The sequence below is a fragment of the Centropristis striata genome, chromosome 1 (genome assembly GCF_030273125.1).
Source record: "Centropristis striata isolate RG_2023a ecotype Rhode Island chromosome 1, C.striata_1.0, whole genome shotgun sequence".
Lineage (NCBI taxonomy): Eukaryota > Metazoa > Chordata > Actinopteri > Perciformes > Serranidae > Centropristis > Centropristis striata.
This window is the reverse complement of record NC_081517.1, coordinates 10,129,569-10,148,723: the sequence shown is the minus strand read 5'-3', so window position 1 is coordinate 10,148,723 and position 19,155 is coordinate 10,129,569. Positions and strand designations below refer to the sequence as shown.

General features: G+C 37.9%; 1 protein-coding gene across 2 annotated transcripts in view; it reads left to right on the top strand.

Moving 5' to 3' along the window:
* Positions 1 to 18,850, top strand: part of LOC131968917 (VPS10 domain-containing receptor SorCS1) — a 218,965-nt gene extending 200,115 nt beyond the window's left edge. For both annotated transcript variants that reach the window (XM_059329983.1, XM_059329974.1), the window contains exons 23-27: positions 1,342 to 1,476; positions 4,192 to 4,291; positions 5,529 to 5,634; positions 7,260 to 7,414; positions 13,702 to 18,850. In XM_059329983.1, coding sequence (XP_059185966.1) covers positions 1,342 to 1,476; positions 4,192 to 4,291; positions 5,529 to 5,634; positions 7,260 to 7,414; positions 13,702 to 13,763 — 558 coding nt within the window. In that variant the 3' untranslated portion in view covers positions 13,764 to 18,850. The remainder of the gene's footprint in view (positions 1 to 1,341; positions 1,477 to 4,191; positions 4,292 to 5,528; positions 5,635 to 7,259; positions 7,415 to 13,701) is intronic.
* Positions 18,851 to 19,155: the final 305 nt, after the last annotated feature.

The window sequence follows — 19,155 nt, the reverse complement described above, 5'->3', positions numbered from 1 at the left end:
TTTACTTGTAGTAGAGTAATTTCACAGTGTGGTATTTGTGCTTTCACTTAAGTAAGGGATCTGAATACTTCTTCCACCACTGACTAATATACACAAGATGAACAATTGCTTGAAAATAGTATTGATATACTGCAACTAGTGAAGGGACAATGAAGCTTTCTGAACCATTTGCTTTATATTTAAACACACTAAATGGCGGTCATGGCTCAGAAAAATGCAATGCTAATTCAATGTGTTTTCAGCCCTTTGTTGAACAAAGAGCGCCATCTAGTGGGCTCTGTAAATAAAGCACATGGTTCATGAAGCTTTATTGTCCCTTAAATAACTGCAACATTACAAGACTGCCTCTGGTAATATCCTACATATTCCTGGTTGGATATGGTTTATTTAAGTTTATTGAATGCAGACGGTCTCTGGGGATCCTTCGATTCAATTCAATTCAATTCAATTCAATTCAATTGGCTTTATTGGCATGACGTAACAATGTATATATTGCCAAAGCAAGCATCAGAAAAAAAGATAACAAGAAAAGGAAAGCAATATTTACAATAAATTATTATATACCTTCGTGTCATAGACACCAGCACCTTAGCCAGGAAACAGTGGTGCTCCGTGCTTCAGACAGTGTGAAGGGCAGGTGTCAGATCTGTGCAGAGAACAAAACACAGAAACATCACCGATGATATGATATTATCATGAAAAATAAAATTCACTCTCGGTGGTTTCTGTGAAATGAAATTTACTTTCCAAATGCCAATGTTTAACAGACAAAAACAGACAAAATACAAACTACAGCGAGATATGCTAGGACCATAGCCCCACATAGTGGAAAAGTCACACCAGACACCTCATGCTTTATGATGAATACTGTATATCCATATTTTTCGACAAAAAACACTGTCCCTAATACTTGAGCAAAGCACTGCATTCACAGCACTTCAGCAATTCAAATGAGAATATCAACATTCTGATCAACTTCTCGAATGTGGATATTGTTTTTCGCTCAGATATTTCATTGTGTACATTTTACTGATATGATAATAGTGGGGGGACAGAAATAGGGGACATATTTACCTCATATTTTCCCTTTATGTTGGCTTAAATGTTGAATGGTATCTTAACAAGAGTAATGATACAGGAACTTTGTCTAATTAAATTACAGGATCAAATGGGCAAAAATGTGGTCGAAATACAGAACTATTTGATTGAAGAATCACAAAAGACAAGAATGGATAAAAAAAAAGCATTCGACAGCAGCTTCTGACAGCTTTCCTAACTCAGTGCTACAATTACATTCAAATGTATGGACAGACTCACTCTTTCTGCTGTGTTCCCCTACAGGCCACAGGCGTGCGAGAGGATCAGCTTCTGGTCACCATCCTCCCAGGTTTACCCACAGCAGCAGAGTTTTTTCTTCTGCCCGACAAACAGCTAACTGAGGGGAAAGCAGAGAAGAACTCTGCTCATTTAGATCAGGTAAAACAACAACTGCTGCCCTGTCTGCTACTGTGTGTGAATAGTCATTCCCTTTCCCAGCCCGAGACAGTATTTGTGTAGGTGGATGGATTTCACCTCGTTATCCTCATTGTAATTCTACCGTAACACCATGAACAAGTTTGAAGCATCGTTTCCTGTTTTTTTCTGTTTTTGTGAGTCATGGGTTGATTCTCTTTTTCTAGCAGCAGCTTGTCCAGTAATTGCTCCCTGAAAAAGAATCCCAAATTTAAGTTCCTGCTGCCGCCAGCAGATGTCAGTATCGATCTATTGAAGCATGTCCAGGTTTTTCCATGAGTCTAATTCGAGAATACGCCTGAGGAATCTCTGCAATAGACTCATCAATAAGCCTGACAAGTATTAACAAGTTATCAGGGGGAACGGCTTTTAAACTCCCTCAAGTCACATCCTGTGGGGCGCTGAGGTGGGAGGGGGGCCGGAGTCTGGAGCCTAAAGAGCCAGACAAAGAAATTGTCATGGTTGATCAGTTCACTAAATCACCAGCGTATCAAGATGGACCGAATTAGCTCGGAGCCTCACGTAAAAGATAATGACTGATAATAATGTTGGATCTGCTCTCTGTGGGAAGAATTCCACGGGCATGTGTAGAAAAAGGGAAACTGGGAAGGAAATCAATTTTATTTTCCTCTTCCCTCCCCGCTCACACCTGGTTGATCGCCTGGAAAGATCCTCTCTCCTACAAGCCAGCGATAAATCCTCATTCAAGGTTGGCATCTTAAAAGTGTAGAGCGAGCGCTGCTTATTAGAATGCATAATAGATTCACTGACCCTGGTATACAGTGGGAAAAAGCAATTAGTCATAGCATGGTCTAAATTTAAACTGCTAAGAAATATAAAGGAAAGAATGAAGAACTACAGAAATTACTCATATCACAATTCATTTGGCAAATGAGGCAGATAAGATAAATGAAGCCTCTTCAGGGGGAAAGCTGGGATCTGCAGAGAGCAAATGGAAGATCTTGTTTAGTTTTACGTCTTCTCTATTCGGCTCCATATATGCTTGTTTCATGAGCGCAGATTTACCAGATTAAAACACTTTATATGGGATACCATTTAATTTTAGATTGTGCATAAGGATTACGGCCTCGGGATGGTGCTTTTATAATTGAATGAAAACATCTATGTTGAGATGAGATTGGATCCTGGTTTTCTATACTTTACCTTCGGGTCAGGGTAATCTGCCCGATTTATATCAAAGTTAGATGTTCTCAGTGCAGAAGGTTACTTGCCAGTCTGGAAAGCAGAGATCAAGTGAGGCTGCATCCTATGCATTATGCATCACAGTGGAAAGGTCCAACAGACAAAGACTCTTACATAAACAGGAAAGCTCAGATGGGCTTGTTGGTGGAGGCAGGGAGGTTTCTTTGGGTCATGGGCACTTACAAATAATGCAGGTAAATACTATATTTTTAATGTTTGCTGTTTTAAATTCATCAGAGCTGACACTTTTTTTTTGCTGAAATAGATTTTATTCAGTGTTGCTGAGTGTTTATATGTAGCCACTTATTTTGTCTGTGGGGCATATTTTATCCTGTTGTCTTTGTTCAGGCTTTGTGGATTCTAGCTAATGCAATTAGTAGCACTAGGAGACGGCAGAGGAATATGTTTTTTCACAGATTATCTGTCTCATGCATTACTGTGAGAGCCTGACTGATATGGGATTTTTGAGACCGCTTCAGATACTGATTTTAGAAGGGAAAAACTCACAGATTGTGCATAAACCAATATGACTGCAACAGTTCTCAGAAGGGGCCTACACTGAAAAAGAAAATAGTTGAACCAACTAAATTGAATTGTTTCATTTGGTAACACCTAAATGAATTAAGTTCTTTCAAATGAATTTAATAAATTGGATTAACACAACTTTAAATTAATTTGAAAGAACTTAATTCATTTAGGTGTTACCAAATGAAACAATTCAATTAAGTTGGTTCTTTTTTCAGTGTACCTTACCTACATTTATTTACACATTACACATGCAATATATTTGTCAAACAAAAGAAAAAAAAACATTTTATACAATGAATATAAGTCCAGTTTGTTCAGTATCAGTCAATTGTTGACTATTTAAATAAAGAATAAATAAAAAATAACATAAAAGCTAAAACAATTTCTAAATCAATTTCTAAATCAAGCATCTTCTTCAGCATTATATATTCTGTAAAAAAAAGTTTACATATCGGCGTTTCTTGGACAACATACACTGATAGTGATATATAACAATATGTCGGTGAGAGGCCAATATCGGCCAGGCTCTAGTCAGGATACAGTGAAGCTATTTTTATAAAAGTAACCAACTGAACCTTGAAGCTGACATTGTTGTAATGATTTGCTCCTGTTATTTTGTCCACCCTCTGTACTTGGCAATCATTCACAAACGGACTAGGCAGACATTTAGACCAGAACACCATTGGAAGTGCTGTCAAGGGAAAGTGATATTTGGACTCATTTTTCAGTTTGACATTAAAAAAACTGAATAAATCTGTTCAAAGATTGATCAGGACAACAAACACATTTGCTCTGAATGTCATAAAAGAGTTCTTGAGTGACGAGCCAAACCAGAGAGAGATGAGTCTGAGGTTTGTTAACCTTGGCAACGACTTTCCTCAATAGTTACATTTATTTATTTCCTACAAAATACATCTGCAAATCATGTCCCTCTTTGTGTCCCAACAGCTCTCAGAGGTTTTGCTCAGCGCCTTGAATCAAAATCTTGTCCAGTTCACGTTGCGGCCTGGGGTCCAAGTCACCGTGTATGCAGCACACTTATCGGCAGGTAAGCAAACACAGCCTGTGTATACTTAGAGCTAGGGCTGCACAATTAATCAAATTTTAATCGTGATCATGAATTTGGCCACCACGATTAAATTAACCTGATCGTCGGCAATATTTCCATTTTAAAATGCGGGTTCTCCTGCATATCTAATCAAGCACTTTCTACACCAGTAGTCCACCAACCACCAGGGGGCGGGGCCGTTTTTTTCCCCTGAAAAAAGCCTGGTTGCTGATTGGATAGAACGCTAAGCAGGATGTAGTACCCGACACCACAACAACACACGCTCTTTGTAAAAGCCTGTGAAGCAGTGTTGCCAACTTAGCAAGTTTGTTGCTATATTTAGCAACTTTTCAGACGCCCTTAGCGACTATTTTTCAAAAAACCAACTGCTGACCAATCCAGCGACTTTTTCTAGTGTTATTAGAGACTCTTCTTAAGGAGCCGCGGGGGCAGAGTAAGAACGAGTCGAATTGGCACAGTCCTCCTGCAGCAGTCTTTCCTAGCTGCAGAGCCGGAGGGGATGTTTACCCCTTAGCTTTCAGTCTGCAAATTGCAAATAGGCTAACAGTTAGCTGTGTAGCAGTACAGTGTGTATGTGCTGCTGCTGCAGGAGGTGTTCACTTAGCACCGGACACTCACTAAAAACTGTTCCTATTGTTTGTTTCAAAGTAGTGCAATAAAAACACAGATGTTTTCCCTAACATGATGAATAATCGTGATTAATAATCGTGATTAATAATCGTGATTACAATATTAAATAATCGTGATTATCATTTTGGCCATAATCGTGCAGCCCTACTTAGAGCTGCCCAGGAGGGCCTTTGTACTTCATGCAGTAAGTGGGACAGAACATGAAGAATGCAGAATGTCAAAGAGAACTAGAAATAGTGGACAGTCAGGTATATTCCTATTATTTTTCTGCCCCCATCAACTAATTACCCTGTGTCTGATTGGCTCCCACCATGTAGCTACACAGAGACATTCAGAGAGTGAGCACCGTTACAAGTATGTGTGCCTCTTCCTATTGGGGATGCTGCTACTGTCCTAAAGAGGCTTATAAGATAAAGAGTAAGAGAAGTCCATACTACTGAATATTAATATGATTTATCTATGATTTACATAGGTGTTAATTGCCCTATTGATGGCTGATTGCATGATTCAGCTGTGTGGGAATACAGGTTGTGTGAGTGTGTTGTGTTGTTTACACTCTGTGGCTCTTGTCTCCCTGTCTCTGCAGCGCCCCTAGTGGACACCAGTGAGAACCACAGTGGCTCTGCCATGCTAATGCTGTTATCAGTAGTGGTTGTGGGTTTAGCTGTATTTGTCATCTACAAATTCAAGAGGTAAAGTGTTCATGAAATGTCATGTCTATATAGTCGTCAGGCTGTATGTGATAGGGAGGCGGTGAGAGGTGTCATAGCGTCCTGACAGCTCGGTAAACAAAAGCTGCCTGTGAGGCTAAAGAGAAGGCTGATAGCTGCCTGTCAAACATCTTCCTCGGCATACCCAGCGCTCCACGGTGGAGAATTGGCTTTGTACTCACACATCTGTGGGAATCCTGTGGAGATTCTTTTGTCAGGTCATTCTTTGCAATAGAAATGTCAGTCAGGCTTCAGCTGCTATCAATATTAAGCCCTTTGAACGCAGCCAGTTGACCTTTCTGAAATGTTAAATTATGTCCAAGGTGCAGTTTCAAGGGAAAAGGGCACGAAGGGTCATGAAGATTTACAGAGGCAGATTAAGACTTCAGATTTACAGACCTTATCTCGTTTAGTATTTGTATAAATACTGATTTACATGCAAATGTGTTTTACCCGTTCAGAACCCAACTATGTTACAAACACAAAAAAAATATTGCAATCATGGATTTCTCCTCAAAAATGCATCAATAAAGAATAAATATTATGTGTTTTTTTTTTTTATATTTTATCATTAGACATGGAATCTAAAGATAGGAAACCAATATTAAAATAGCCTTAAGAGATCTTTTTGTCCAACAATAACATGAGTTTATGATTTTTCCTATGAATGGCTGACTCATCAATAGAAAAATTATGCTTTCCAATGGCTCAAAGAATTTTGTTTGTATATTAACAGAACAACAATCAACAAAATAAAAATAATAAAAATAAATGATCTCCAGAAAACAATATGTTCAAAGTCTACTGAGTTGTATATTCTATGTACAAGCTCTGCACAATGCATTAAAAGCTAATTGTATTTATTTTTTATTTTTTATTTCTCTATTTTCCTTCAGGTCACATTCAGATCCCCTATCAATTCAAACGGACCGATTGATAAACAAATCCTGAGTAAAAGCTATAGATCTTTTATAATTTATGATATTTCCACATATGTAAGTAATATAACATTAAATATCAAGTTCAAACACTAAAAAAGTACTTTATCCATATTATTAATGAATAAAAATGTTCCTTGCCCCACTTCCTTGCCTCAGGGTCAGCCATGTTTTCTAAAAAAGGGGGTGTGACTCCACTGCAGTCCACTTCAAATGATGTGGAACACTTTGATTGGCTTGTAAAAATCCAGTTAAATTAATCAGTCAGAGGGATCTTAACGATTAAATCATGTTATCAAAAGTGACAAACAATTTCAGCAAACAAGAAATGTTTTCTGGTGCATATAGTTAAGCATAACATACTCAAGTTGATCCTAAAGGTAATAATAATAATAATACATTACATTTTTATAGTGCTTTTAAAGGTACTCAAAGTCGCTTAACATGACAGGGAATTAGACACACACAAACACAAAATACAGAAGAAAACAACTAAACAGAGATGAGAGATTATGAGTTCAGGTATTGTAAGCTATTTTGAAAAGGTGGGTTTTAAGTTGGTTTTTGAAGGCGTGGAGGGAGTCGGAATTGCGGATGTGTCCTTGCTCTCTTTATTTTAGTTAGGCTGCTGTCTTTATCCCTTTGCCTCATTGTAAATCTTTTCTCAAGGAAGATCCCAGGCCTCAACGTCTATGCGCAGATGCAGAACGAAAAAGAACAAGAAATGAGTCCAGCTAATCCAACAGAGGCCACGCCCAGCTCACAGCGGGACTTGGTGCATTCTTTGGAGATTCTGGACACAGAGTTTAACTCACGGCCCATAGGTAAATACCCACTATGGTTTGACTTTCATCTGTGGCTGGCATTTTAATTTTGTTTCACCATTTTTATTCCATATCATTGTGTGTGTTGTTTCATGAGACTCATCTTGTGCTTTTTGTTGTGTGTTTCTCAGAAGTGAAATGGTCCGGTCAAGGGGTGAACATCAGCTAAGCAAAAATGAGTATGATGAAAAATACAGCTGCTGCTTAGAAATACAAGAATACAATACTGATGCCCTTTAACTACCTGAGAACTCAGATGGGTGACAGATGCAAACAAATCAAACATAAAGTGTTGCTAAAGACGATGCTGGAAAATCTCCAACAGCTGTTCGGCTGCATTGAGATCTGATGCTGTGAAGGCCATAGCGTATGACTCATATCATTTTCATATTCATCAAAACATTTAGTAATCCCTTGTGCCCTATGTGGAAACATTGACATTTTCACATACTCATTTATTCAGGTTTTTCTTTCAGTTTGTCACCCATCTGTACATTCTGATATGCTATTTGTTTGTGATGGTCTAACATGATGTTTGTTGTCACTAGGGCTGTAAAGGTTTATGCATTCATGCCAAACTGTCAGGGTACAGGGGTCACAGTTTAGTGCATGCAGCCTAATGCAGAATAATATACGTAACATTCCATGTTACACATAAAAAAACGTAGAAGTTGTGCTTGGATACTTTAAGCCAGGGGTGTCAAACTCTGGCCCGCGGGCCAAATTTGGCAAGGTAATACCAAATTATTATATAATTATTGTACTATAAAAGCTGATCTGCCGGTATTATACGGCGCATTTACCGCTAATACTAGATTTATTATTGTTATTTTATTTTTAAATGTATTAACCTGTTGAAAAACTTTATTTTGATATTTAAATCAGAAGGATGCAAATAGAAAAGAGGCATATACGATTTTTATTTAATAAATTAATAACATTGATGTGTTTTTTATTTGAAATTTGATTTTGCATGTCTGCACTATTTAGTTATATATTGTATGTTTATAAGCGTTGCTGGTTCCATATTTAATGTTAGCAAAACATGTTTGGTATATATTAAAAGGTTAATTTGTTCAATGTTGGCCTGCGATTTTATGCGAAGTTTTAAATTTTGGCCCATTGTGTATTTGAGTTTGACACCCCTGCTTTAAGTCATACACCGTTAGCAATGTGTGCAAAGGTTAGCACAACAAGCTGATTAGCATGTTAGTCAAACAATGTGTGCAATGTATGAGTTGCTCCATCACTGTATGGAAACACCATTCAACATGCTAATGCACCTTCAATGACATCACCTTGATGGGCTTTCATGGTTGTAAGAAAGAAAATAGGCTGCATTTTCATTGAATTTAGGCTACCAAACCGCTGACCTAGGTTTAGGGCAAAAAACGTTCTGGGAAGGCGTTGTTAAAGACAGTTTAAATAGTGAATACATTTACCAGGAATACTTGAGGTGAAGCCACAGAAGTTACAGAAGTTACCTAAACAACGTATAAGTTACGTATAAAAAAATTAATTCACAAACCACGAGCCATGGAAGTAAAAAAAAAAAGTTATGTAAAAAGTAATTTACTTTAGTTTTCACGTGGGACATGAACCCCGTTCTCCTGGGTGAAAGTCTGCCATTTGTTCGACCCATCCATCTGGGGGTCACTTTCCACTAGTTACAAGCATAGTGGCTTTTCAAAATAAACTTCTGTGTTAACTGTTACTTCAGGTAAAGAAAACACTAACACCACTAAGGTTAGAATATTAGAACAGGGTTGGGCTTAAAACCAACAACTTTCACATTAAACTACTGGATGCAGTTAGACAGGTTTTATCAAAGGAGCGTAGAAACGAGCGCAGATCTGAGCATATATTTCGTTTTATTACAGGGTTCACGTGGGATTTATGAAATGTCTGGATCTCGCCAATCACAGCGTAAGAATGATTGATAAATGTGGCGCCCCCCCCCCAAAGTCAGCTTTATTAGCAAAGGTCACCGTTACAAATAACAGGAGTAAAATAGACATGTTACAGAAATATGCAGTGACGGAGGTTTATGAAATAAAAGTACTTATAGTTATAAACTCAAAAAAGTTCGGTGAATATTTTGCATTTGGAGCACAGACTTAAAAGTTTTCACAGCTTTTTGGTTGAAGGAGGTAAACAATGTTTTAAAGTAAGTTTTAATCCCAAAAGAAGAGGAATTTCTCAGAGTCAGAAAGTGAAATGCTGACGTCCAACAGCTGCAACACAACAAACTGGTTTTGTTTGGCAACAGAAAAAGTGAAAAGGAAGGAAATCAGTGGTGCTGTCAGCAGAGTAGCAGATCATTCAACTCCCGGCGAGGTTGGAGTGTGTGGCGGCTGGAAATGTTTCTACGTTTCTATGAATGTATGAACAGCATTTAACAGCCTCGGTTAGTATTCTGTTTAAATAATTTCATGGTCGCAGGGTGTATTTATTTTTAACTGAGGTTTTAGTGATACATGATATAGGCTAAACATGCCTTGGTTTGTCACCATAAAAAAAAAAAAAAAAAAAAACACAGCAGAGTTTTATCAGCTCCAGGCAGAGCAGATCGCACCAGACAGGAAGTCCGACTCAGAATCAGCGTAAAACACTTCCGCCCCTTTCAAAATAAAACACAATACGCAGTTCATGCAGCCTAAAACTACTTCACATCAACATTATGTTATGACCGGGGCACCAGATCATCAATCAATCAATCAATCAATCAATCAATCAAAGGGTCTCAGAGGATCGGCGACACGGACGACAAGAGACTGATTATTGAAGTGGAACATCATACAATCATTTATGACATAACATATTGTTTTTATAAGGATAGATGGTCAGATCAACAGATCTTTCACCTCAGAGAAGCAAAGTAAGCTGTTGGTTGTTGTTGTTGTTGTTTACTTTATACACACAGTTTATCCATAGACTGTATAAATAGAGTTTAGAGTTTATCACGGGATCTCGCGGTCTCCCGTATGGTCAGGATTATGGCGTGATCTTGCATGTATACAACCGGCTCGCTAAGCTGACGTGACGCTGACGTGACGCTGCTGTAACGCGTCCGGTGGAAATCCCCAGTAAGATCAATTCTCCGACTCAGACGTGTGGACTTCGCGCTGACTCAAATTTGCGTACACGAGCTGAGAGCAGATGTGAGATCTGATCGTACCTTTCGCTCATGTGCAAATTGATAAATGCTGAGCCTTGCATAGAAATGCGTTGATTTTACGCTCACTTTCTTTCATACGCTCGTTTGATAAATGAGGGCCATTGACTCCAAATATCAAAATTGATTATTGGTTCCGTTTCACACAGGAAACAGTCTCCAGGGTCGGAGTTGGGAGTTCGTCTGACCCATTCACTTCCACTCCCACCTGGACCTTTGTGCTGTTTATATATTATCATTCATTTAGTCAAGGCGTATAATATGAACGGAGGGTGTTTACATTAGAGTCAGAGGAAACGCGGGACAAGGACAAATACACATGAGGCCAATCTCTTCCTTGCTGCTTTCAAGCAGCCTTTAGAAGCAAAACCACAATAGGATTAAACAGTAACTGAAAAAATTGGCATTTAAATTGGCATACATCCAGGTGAAACTTATTGTAACACTCCCCCTAATGCACACGTTTTATTTTGTGTTATTTAATTTAATTTAAGACACTTTACAATTATGTACTATTGTGACCTGTTGCCTTTCATGAAAGTTGTTCAGGGTTTGTATTATTATTATTGTTATCTCAGTCCCCACCAAGAGTGACTTGTGACTCCTGTCTGTTCAGAATTCATAGAAAAAAGAAACATATCTTTTTTTTTCTGCATTGCTGAATTTACACCGAACTGTGACTCTTAAACCGGGATATGAACTGAACTGTGACTTCTGTGTCCCATTAGATCCCTAGTTGTTACCCAAACTTATTTATGAATGTATGAATATAGTGTCTTTTTTCAGGGGTTAAACATTTGTGCTATTTCCTTATGTAGCATGAATATGAAATTTTAGGGATTAATACTGCTTTCTGTTGTCAACGCAACCATGTTATTAACACATTAACATTTTGTGTTTTGTTTCAGTTCCCTTTTAAAGTGAGACTATGTACATTTTGAGAGAAGAAATGACACACCCTCCCTCTCAAAAAAGTTTCATGAGCATTAAAATGCACTCACAATCCACAATGCAGTACACTGGAGAGTTTTGCCAATGCTGCTTTACTTGCTTTACTATTGCTGTTGAACTGACATTACTGCATCAGTTAACTGATTTAATTATGCTTTTCTTCTTGTGATATTGTTATACATCTTAATATTTGTCATTACCTTATAGTTGTCACATGTGGCCTCAGCTTTTGCTGTTCACAAAACTTACATAGTCTCACTTTAGTAGCTGCTTTTCTGTTAAATTTATTCTGTTAATCGCATTAATCCATATTTTAGTTGAGTTATGTGAAATAAGCTTTAAAGATGCAATATTTTTCCATTAACAATGGCTTAAATGTGTTATTCGCAACGGTGTCTGTTATTGTGTTAAACCCTGGTGACTTGTACCCAGCATTGCAATTCCCCGCAGTTTTGAACAGCTTTTAAGCCTCTTTTAGCTTATTTTTTTTCTGGCCCGCAGATTCTCTCTTATTAACCTTGTCTCCTGCCGCAGTAGGCAGCTGTTTAGTGGAATATCCTAAATAAGCAACTGTATGCTACTTCCCGGTATTAGGCAGTTGGCATGTAAGTGGTAAAGATAGTAGTGCTCAAAGCAGGTAAAGATGCAATTGCTGGGCCTTATGCAAGAAGCACTCGTACAATCAGATTCATTTTTAAGTGACTTGGCCAAGTGATTTAGTAGAACCTGATGCATTCCCCAATTTTTTCCTATATCTTGAATTTTCTCTAGGTTACAAACACAATTCACAAGTGGCCCTGACTTGTTGTTTGAGTCGTGGAGATTTTCACCTATAAATATCATTATTTTGAAGATTATATGGTAAATCTACAAAAATGTTCTTGCCTGAAGCCCAGTGATCTTAGGAGTTGGTGGAGACCAAAACAGAACTAAAAGGAGAATGAATACCGGATTTACAATGATTGAGTGACAACAACAAAAAATATTCCAAAAGAATGTTAATGTTGCTCCATGACAGCTAGATGTGTAAAGAGGCAACTGTTTTTACTATTATGTCAATTGTTGTTTTTTCACCTTGTTCTGCTGCCTGCAAGTGGCCACAAATAAATACATGAGTAAATAGAGCTTGAAAGTATCACTAGAGATAGGTAAAAGGGAGCCTCATGAATCATTTTCTTCATTTTATGAGCACACTAGATCAGTGTTTCCCAACCTTTTTTGAGCCATGGCACATATTTTACGTGAGAAAAATCACATGGCACACCACCAAACAAAAAAGTCACAAAAAGTATTTATAATGAAATATAATGGAAATCTAGTCTCAATTTACTTACTCTGTGAGAAACCTGGGCCCGTTTAGTTGCAAAGCTGATATTCTTGCAGGAATTGGAAAAAGACAAACACGAAGATCTGAGCTCTGAGTCTCTCTCTTTTCTTCGTCTTTATAGTAGTCATGCTTGAAAAGCCCAGCTCGCATAGATAGGTTGTGGAGAAAGGGAGAAGAGCTGAAACTGCTTGGTTTCTCAGAATAGGGAACTCCTTGGCAGAAGTCAGCCAAAAACTGTCAAAGGTAGATCAGCAAAGCTCAGCTTTAGACCACGATTTTGTCTCAGTTAGCGGGCTAGCAAGAACAAGACCGACTTGGTTCCATTGAGAGAGACCAACTAAAACGTGTATCATTCATTTATTTGATTTGTTTAACTGCAATGTGATTGATACAGGCTAGAGGGCTAACGCTAGCGGGCTAGCACACTGGAAACCGGCTCTGGTCGTAAAACCTTGTTAGAGTACCAATCAGGTGAAATTGGATAATTTTCTGATGATTTCTCACGGCACACTTGGGAATCACTGCACTAGATGGCACTCTCTATGCAACAAAGACTTGAAAGTACCAGTGGCGTAGGCAGCAATAATATTTTTGGTGGGCCAGTACAAAAGTAAATGGGACATTTTTCGTAATATAAATATAGACAAAATGGAAAAACAGTGACTATTTTACTTGCAACATTATGCATTACAAAGGAAATGACAGCAAAACACTGCCTATAGAACACGCTCTCCCAACAGAGCTCTATAAAGACTGTGCAGATTAGATTTACTCAGCTTCTAGTACAAAATATCCTCTAATACCTGTTTCTTTCTCTGTCCCGTCTGTCCCCAGGATGTATGAAACCTCATGTACATGTGAAATTCTCCACAGAACTCCCCACATACATCGTCTAATCTCTGGACTGGATTACCACTCCAACTGCGTCATGAATATTTTTTACCATTTGGGACACAATGGTTTTGAGCTTTATACCTGTGCATGTTGGACCCTGCTGACACATACTGTGCTCTGTTCAAACCAGAAGAAACTGTGTACAGGTTTTCATTTTCTTTCAACATATGTCAGATAAATTAAACATTTTAAATACCCAATTTATTTATACAAGCCAGATACATAATTCAGAAAGGAACGCCAGCATGAACTAGAGAGGGTAAAAAATGAAATAAGCAACAATATTTTGGTTTTGCTTACATATCTAAGATTGGTTTGCTGTTCTATGATGCTAACAGCAGTAGTGTATTATTTATTCATATGAATATACTTTTATGAAGTATGTTATTGAAGTGAATTACACATTTATTTTGTAAATCATGAATGTCTATGTTATAAATTTGTGTATTTTAATAACAAATGTCATACTAAACAGAAATGCTGTTATAAAATATGAATAGGGTACTTCAAAGCTTTTGGTCCATTGTCTCTTGGAAAGCTGATTTATGGCACAATACACATTTTCTACTGAAATGTTTCCTTTTTTCCCCCTGAATTTAATTTATTAACAAAATACAGGGTTGGGTTTTCTGGATAAATTTAACATTTGCTGTTAATCTAATGCTTCTGGTACTATTTATGAAACATACCAGTTTGTAAAATGTTTTGTGCTTCAGAATAATAGCAACGTGAAGGTGCTACCCTGCACCTTTTGACTGCAAGTGATCCCCAAATATGACAACCATTACACCTTTTAGGAGTAGAAGAAGAAACAGGGATGATGGGAGGACTATCCCACAAAGAAGAGTATTCCAAAGTGGTCCTCAACCACACCCAGATCACAGCCAACATACCTACTGGAGGCAGAGTACAATTTATCAAAGCTCAGATTTGAGGTGGCAGTTGGAATAAGATACAACTACTTTGTGGGAAAATCCAAAGAGCATGGCAGCGAAAGAGAGAGAGAGACAGAGAGAGAGAGGTTGAGAGAAATGGAAGAGCGCTTTTTGGGCCATGATGCATTCAGAGTGTTATATTGGACAGAATAAGAAGAGGTTGACTTCTTGAATACTTAATGTAACCAGTCAAGCTCAAGGCTGGCTAAGGTTGGTGACACATTTAGGCTAATGTCCTGACCCGCTCTGGAGTAGCACCCATCTTCATCCCAGCTCATTATATTGCACTATAGGAGCAGGAGAAGTAGAGCGCAGATGCTACCAGGCTACACGGATGGTTAGCTTGTTCAGAGGACTGTCAAGCCCTGTGGTACTTTGTGTGAGAAATCTGATAGATGTAAATGCCTGATTGATGCCTTTCAAATCTTCAGAGGCAACATTTCCGGATTAGTTTTCCCTACTTTTACTTTATGGAGATGTGGAAATGCAGAGGGAGTGTGGTTTGGGAACTCTGGATGATAATTTCTACAACTGTTCAGTTGTAGCTGTACAGAACTTGCCAAAGTAAATACATCAACAACACTATCCGTAGAGAATGGACCACACAGAGAGCGACAGTTAGACGACTACATGCATCACACTTCAACTGCTAACAGTGAAGATCTACTGAACACTGAGCTAAGTATATCAAGGGATTTCCCTTGATACTCAACTCAAAAGTTTAAAAATAAATCCAAATGCGAGTATTTCTTGGTAGCTCTGTGGTGAAAATATCTGTCTTTAAGATTACAGATACAAACACATGAAGTGATGCTTGTGACACAAAATCATTTAAACGATAAGGCAAGTGGGGCATCTGCCCAAAGAGTCCCAGTGTGCGAATTAGTTTGTGATAATCTGGTTAACTGCAATATGTCCATTACATACTGTATGTACCAGTAATATTAATTTAAATTGAAATGATAAGGGCCTAAGGAGTGTTGGTGTTAACTTTTTGTTCTAACGAGTATCATTTACATTTTGTGAACCTAAAAACAAAAGGTTATTATAAGGTATTGTAAGCTGGTTAGCTGGCTGTCCTCGTGCTGCAGGCATTGCCCCCTTTACAAGGTGACAGTTCTGTGCAGAGTACCAGAAAAAAAGCACTGATAGAGAGATACATTACAGACAGTATGATAATAACAACCAAAACACAAGATTCACTCTCAGTGGTTTCTGTCAAATGGGAAATACAGCAGCAGTGCCAGCAGTGACGTCAGTTGAGTAGGCGGTCCCTGATGTGGCCCAGGATACATTCACATTGAAACACTGCTAAAAGAATGTGGCCATATGTGGCACAGACCACCTCTGACTGTGGTCTTACTTGATTGTTACGCTTCCAGTAGCTCTCCAATGTAACTCACACCAAATGTGCTGTTCAGACAGAAGAAACAGTCACAGTAAAGAAAGTTTGGTGTGTCACTGAGGAGTGAATGTACAAAACATACAATTTCTGCTTTTCCCGGCTGTTGATGTGCATCAATCAATGCTAGGAAGCAGGGCGGTGGCGTATCCCGGTCGTGTGCTCTAGAGAACAGATATAATGAGCCTGAAGTCTGAAGGGATGTTTGTCTTGAGCACGTAAGTTGAATACTGAGGTCCGAATGTTCAGGTATATTCTCGTGTTGTCACTATTGGTACACAACAAAGAAGTCCAGAGAGATGTGTTATCATGAAGAGTTTCTCTTACTTAAGTCCCATACTGCTTGTTAAAGGTATACTGTGGGAAACTGTGAAGCCTTTGGCCACGATAAGCAGCTGTTCCTCCATTTTGATAAAAAGGGATAGTTCACCCCAAAATCAAAAATACATATTTTTTCCTCTAACCTGCAGTGTTGTGAGTTTCCAAGTACTGAAGATATCAGCAATATATACCTGCCTTCTCTTGAATATAATGGAACTAGAAGGCACTCAGCTTGTGGTGCTAAGTACCAAAAAAATACATTTGAAAAACTCAGAGACCATGTTGTGAACAGTTTCATGAAGAACAATTTTATTTCCAGCAAACTACCAGCCATATCACCACGCAGGAGGAAGTGAAGTCAAACATTGCGGCCAGCTCACCTATCTCCACTTAGCTAGCTAAAGCTCAGCACGAGCTGTGCCATGAGTGGATGCATGCTTCCTCCTGTGCACACAAACTGTTGGTATGTGTAAATCAGTAGAAAGAAAATGGTTCCTTTATGAGACTGCTCACAACAAGGTCAGTGGACTATCTTGACTAAGTGAGTCATGATTTCTGTAAAGAAACATTGCTTTTAAGTTTTTGAAATGTAATCATTTATGTCACTTTGAGTACCATAACCCAAGCAAGGTTATAATAGTTTTGGATTTTTCATTAGTTTTAGTTTTAATTTCGTTGTGAATTTTGTTTTCAAATTCAGTTAGTTTTAGTTAGTTTTTAGAGTGAGTTTGCTAGTTTTAGTTTAGTTTTTATTTGTTGAGAATGCTTAGTTTTAGTTTAGTTTTTATTAGTTTTAGTGTTAGTTTTAGTTTTTTTGTAATGGTTATGTGCCTTAATTTCCTTTGGTTTATCCATCTTAGCCCCAATAAGGTTATTAACTCTTACAGTTCGGGGTGTTTTGTATTTTGGTTGAAGTGTAGACATCCCAGTCTCAGTAAACATATTTACCATGTGTTCTTGCATGTTGAAATAGAAAACTGAAAACTGAATTATGTATGAAAAAAGTTGACAAAGACGAAAACTAGGGACATTTTCACTATAATTTTAGTTAGTTTTAGTTAGTTTTGTAACCACACAATACAGTTTCAGTTAGTTGTCGTTTTTGAAAAAACTCTTGTTTTTATTTTTATTTCAGTTAACGAAAATGTTTTTTCAATTTTAGTTTTCGTTATTTTGTTAGTTTTCGTTAACTATAATAACCTTGAACCCAAGAGCCATAAAGTTCCATTATATTAAATATAAGGCACACATCTCTATAGGCAATGTCCCCAATAATCATCAACTCACCCCAAATCAATATAGACTGATGATTGGCATTACAGGAGAGATAAAATATGTATTTCTGAGTTTGGGATGAACTGTCCAAGTAAGTTCCTTTTTTGAAGCTGAGTAAGGCTATTTGCATAAAGTCGAACCTTTCTCAACTTCCCTATGTTGTGCTGTTGAGCAACTTTTCAGTAATTGAGTAGTAGTGGACAGCACCACTGGCAAGATCCTGCCAGTGTGTGTTGCTCTGAGATACATTTTTTTTAGTTGAGGTGTGATAAATCAGTTGAATCAGTGAAGCGTTTATATTTTAAAGCTGCATGCTAAGACGATCTTGGTATCAACTCTTCGTTCATCTTCATTTCCATAGTAGCTGTGTGTGTTCCGTCTGAGGCTGTAGGACAGAATTTGCACCCAGCTATGAAGCAATTTATTTTCTTCCATTGCATGGTTTATAGGGGTAATTTTACATACTGGTGGTTGGACTTTTTGTAAATCAGCAACATCAATGAAATGTCAAAGAATGTAGCAATACAATAATAATTGGATTTCCTATGGTTAAGGAAATTAATTCCTTTCATTAATGACGTAAGTACTGATTTAGTTCACATTTCAGATTTAGAAAATAGCTCCTGGCTCTGATTTTAACAGCTTGAGGAAACATATAGAAGCCTGTAACCCCAGACCCACAGTCAGAAACAGCACATTACCAGTCCTAACCTTAACCCCAGGGAACAGGAAGTGAAATTGACCAGACAAGATCAGGAGGTCTGTCATAATAAAAGCACCTTCTGTCGTTGTGTGTCAGTGGGAGGGGGACAGGTCGAACAGACAGGAAGCGCTCTCTGGCCTCCTGGTTAGGAGGAGCTGTGATGTGACTGAGAGTGTGGGAAACAGCATCAAGTTGTAGACTATCTTTGAGCCACTCTTTCTTCCTTTCTCTCCCTCTCTCCTCTCTATATCCTCCTTCCAACAGAATTAGCAAGATTATTATTTTTGTAGAGAAAAATTAATAATAATAAAAAAAGACTTTTATTACTGTACAGCTTTTGTATAAGAACAGACGGTAAGGTGTTACAGTGTTTTTGTTTGACCTCAACTGTGCTGTGTGTAATTGTTTTATGCATTTATAATCATATTTATTAAATGGAAAGACGTCTGTTAACTGTGTTCTCATTTTCTTACAATATTTGTAAAGGAATACTATGTATTTGAGGAAGTAATATTCAAACTATAAAGAAAACAAAACAAGCATGCGTCAGTATTTTCTTCTGCTCACTATTTATTTATTCACATTTATTTTGACATTTTGCAAACATGTGATCGTGTGAGCACGAAATTCCACACAGTTTTTGTGTGCTTACAATCACATGTTATTGTCCTCCTCAGAGAATAGAAATGGAACCATACTTAGGTCGAGTGATGACGGCTCTTTTGCTGTAGAAATCCATGAGACGTGATTGAACTTGA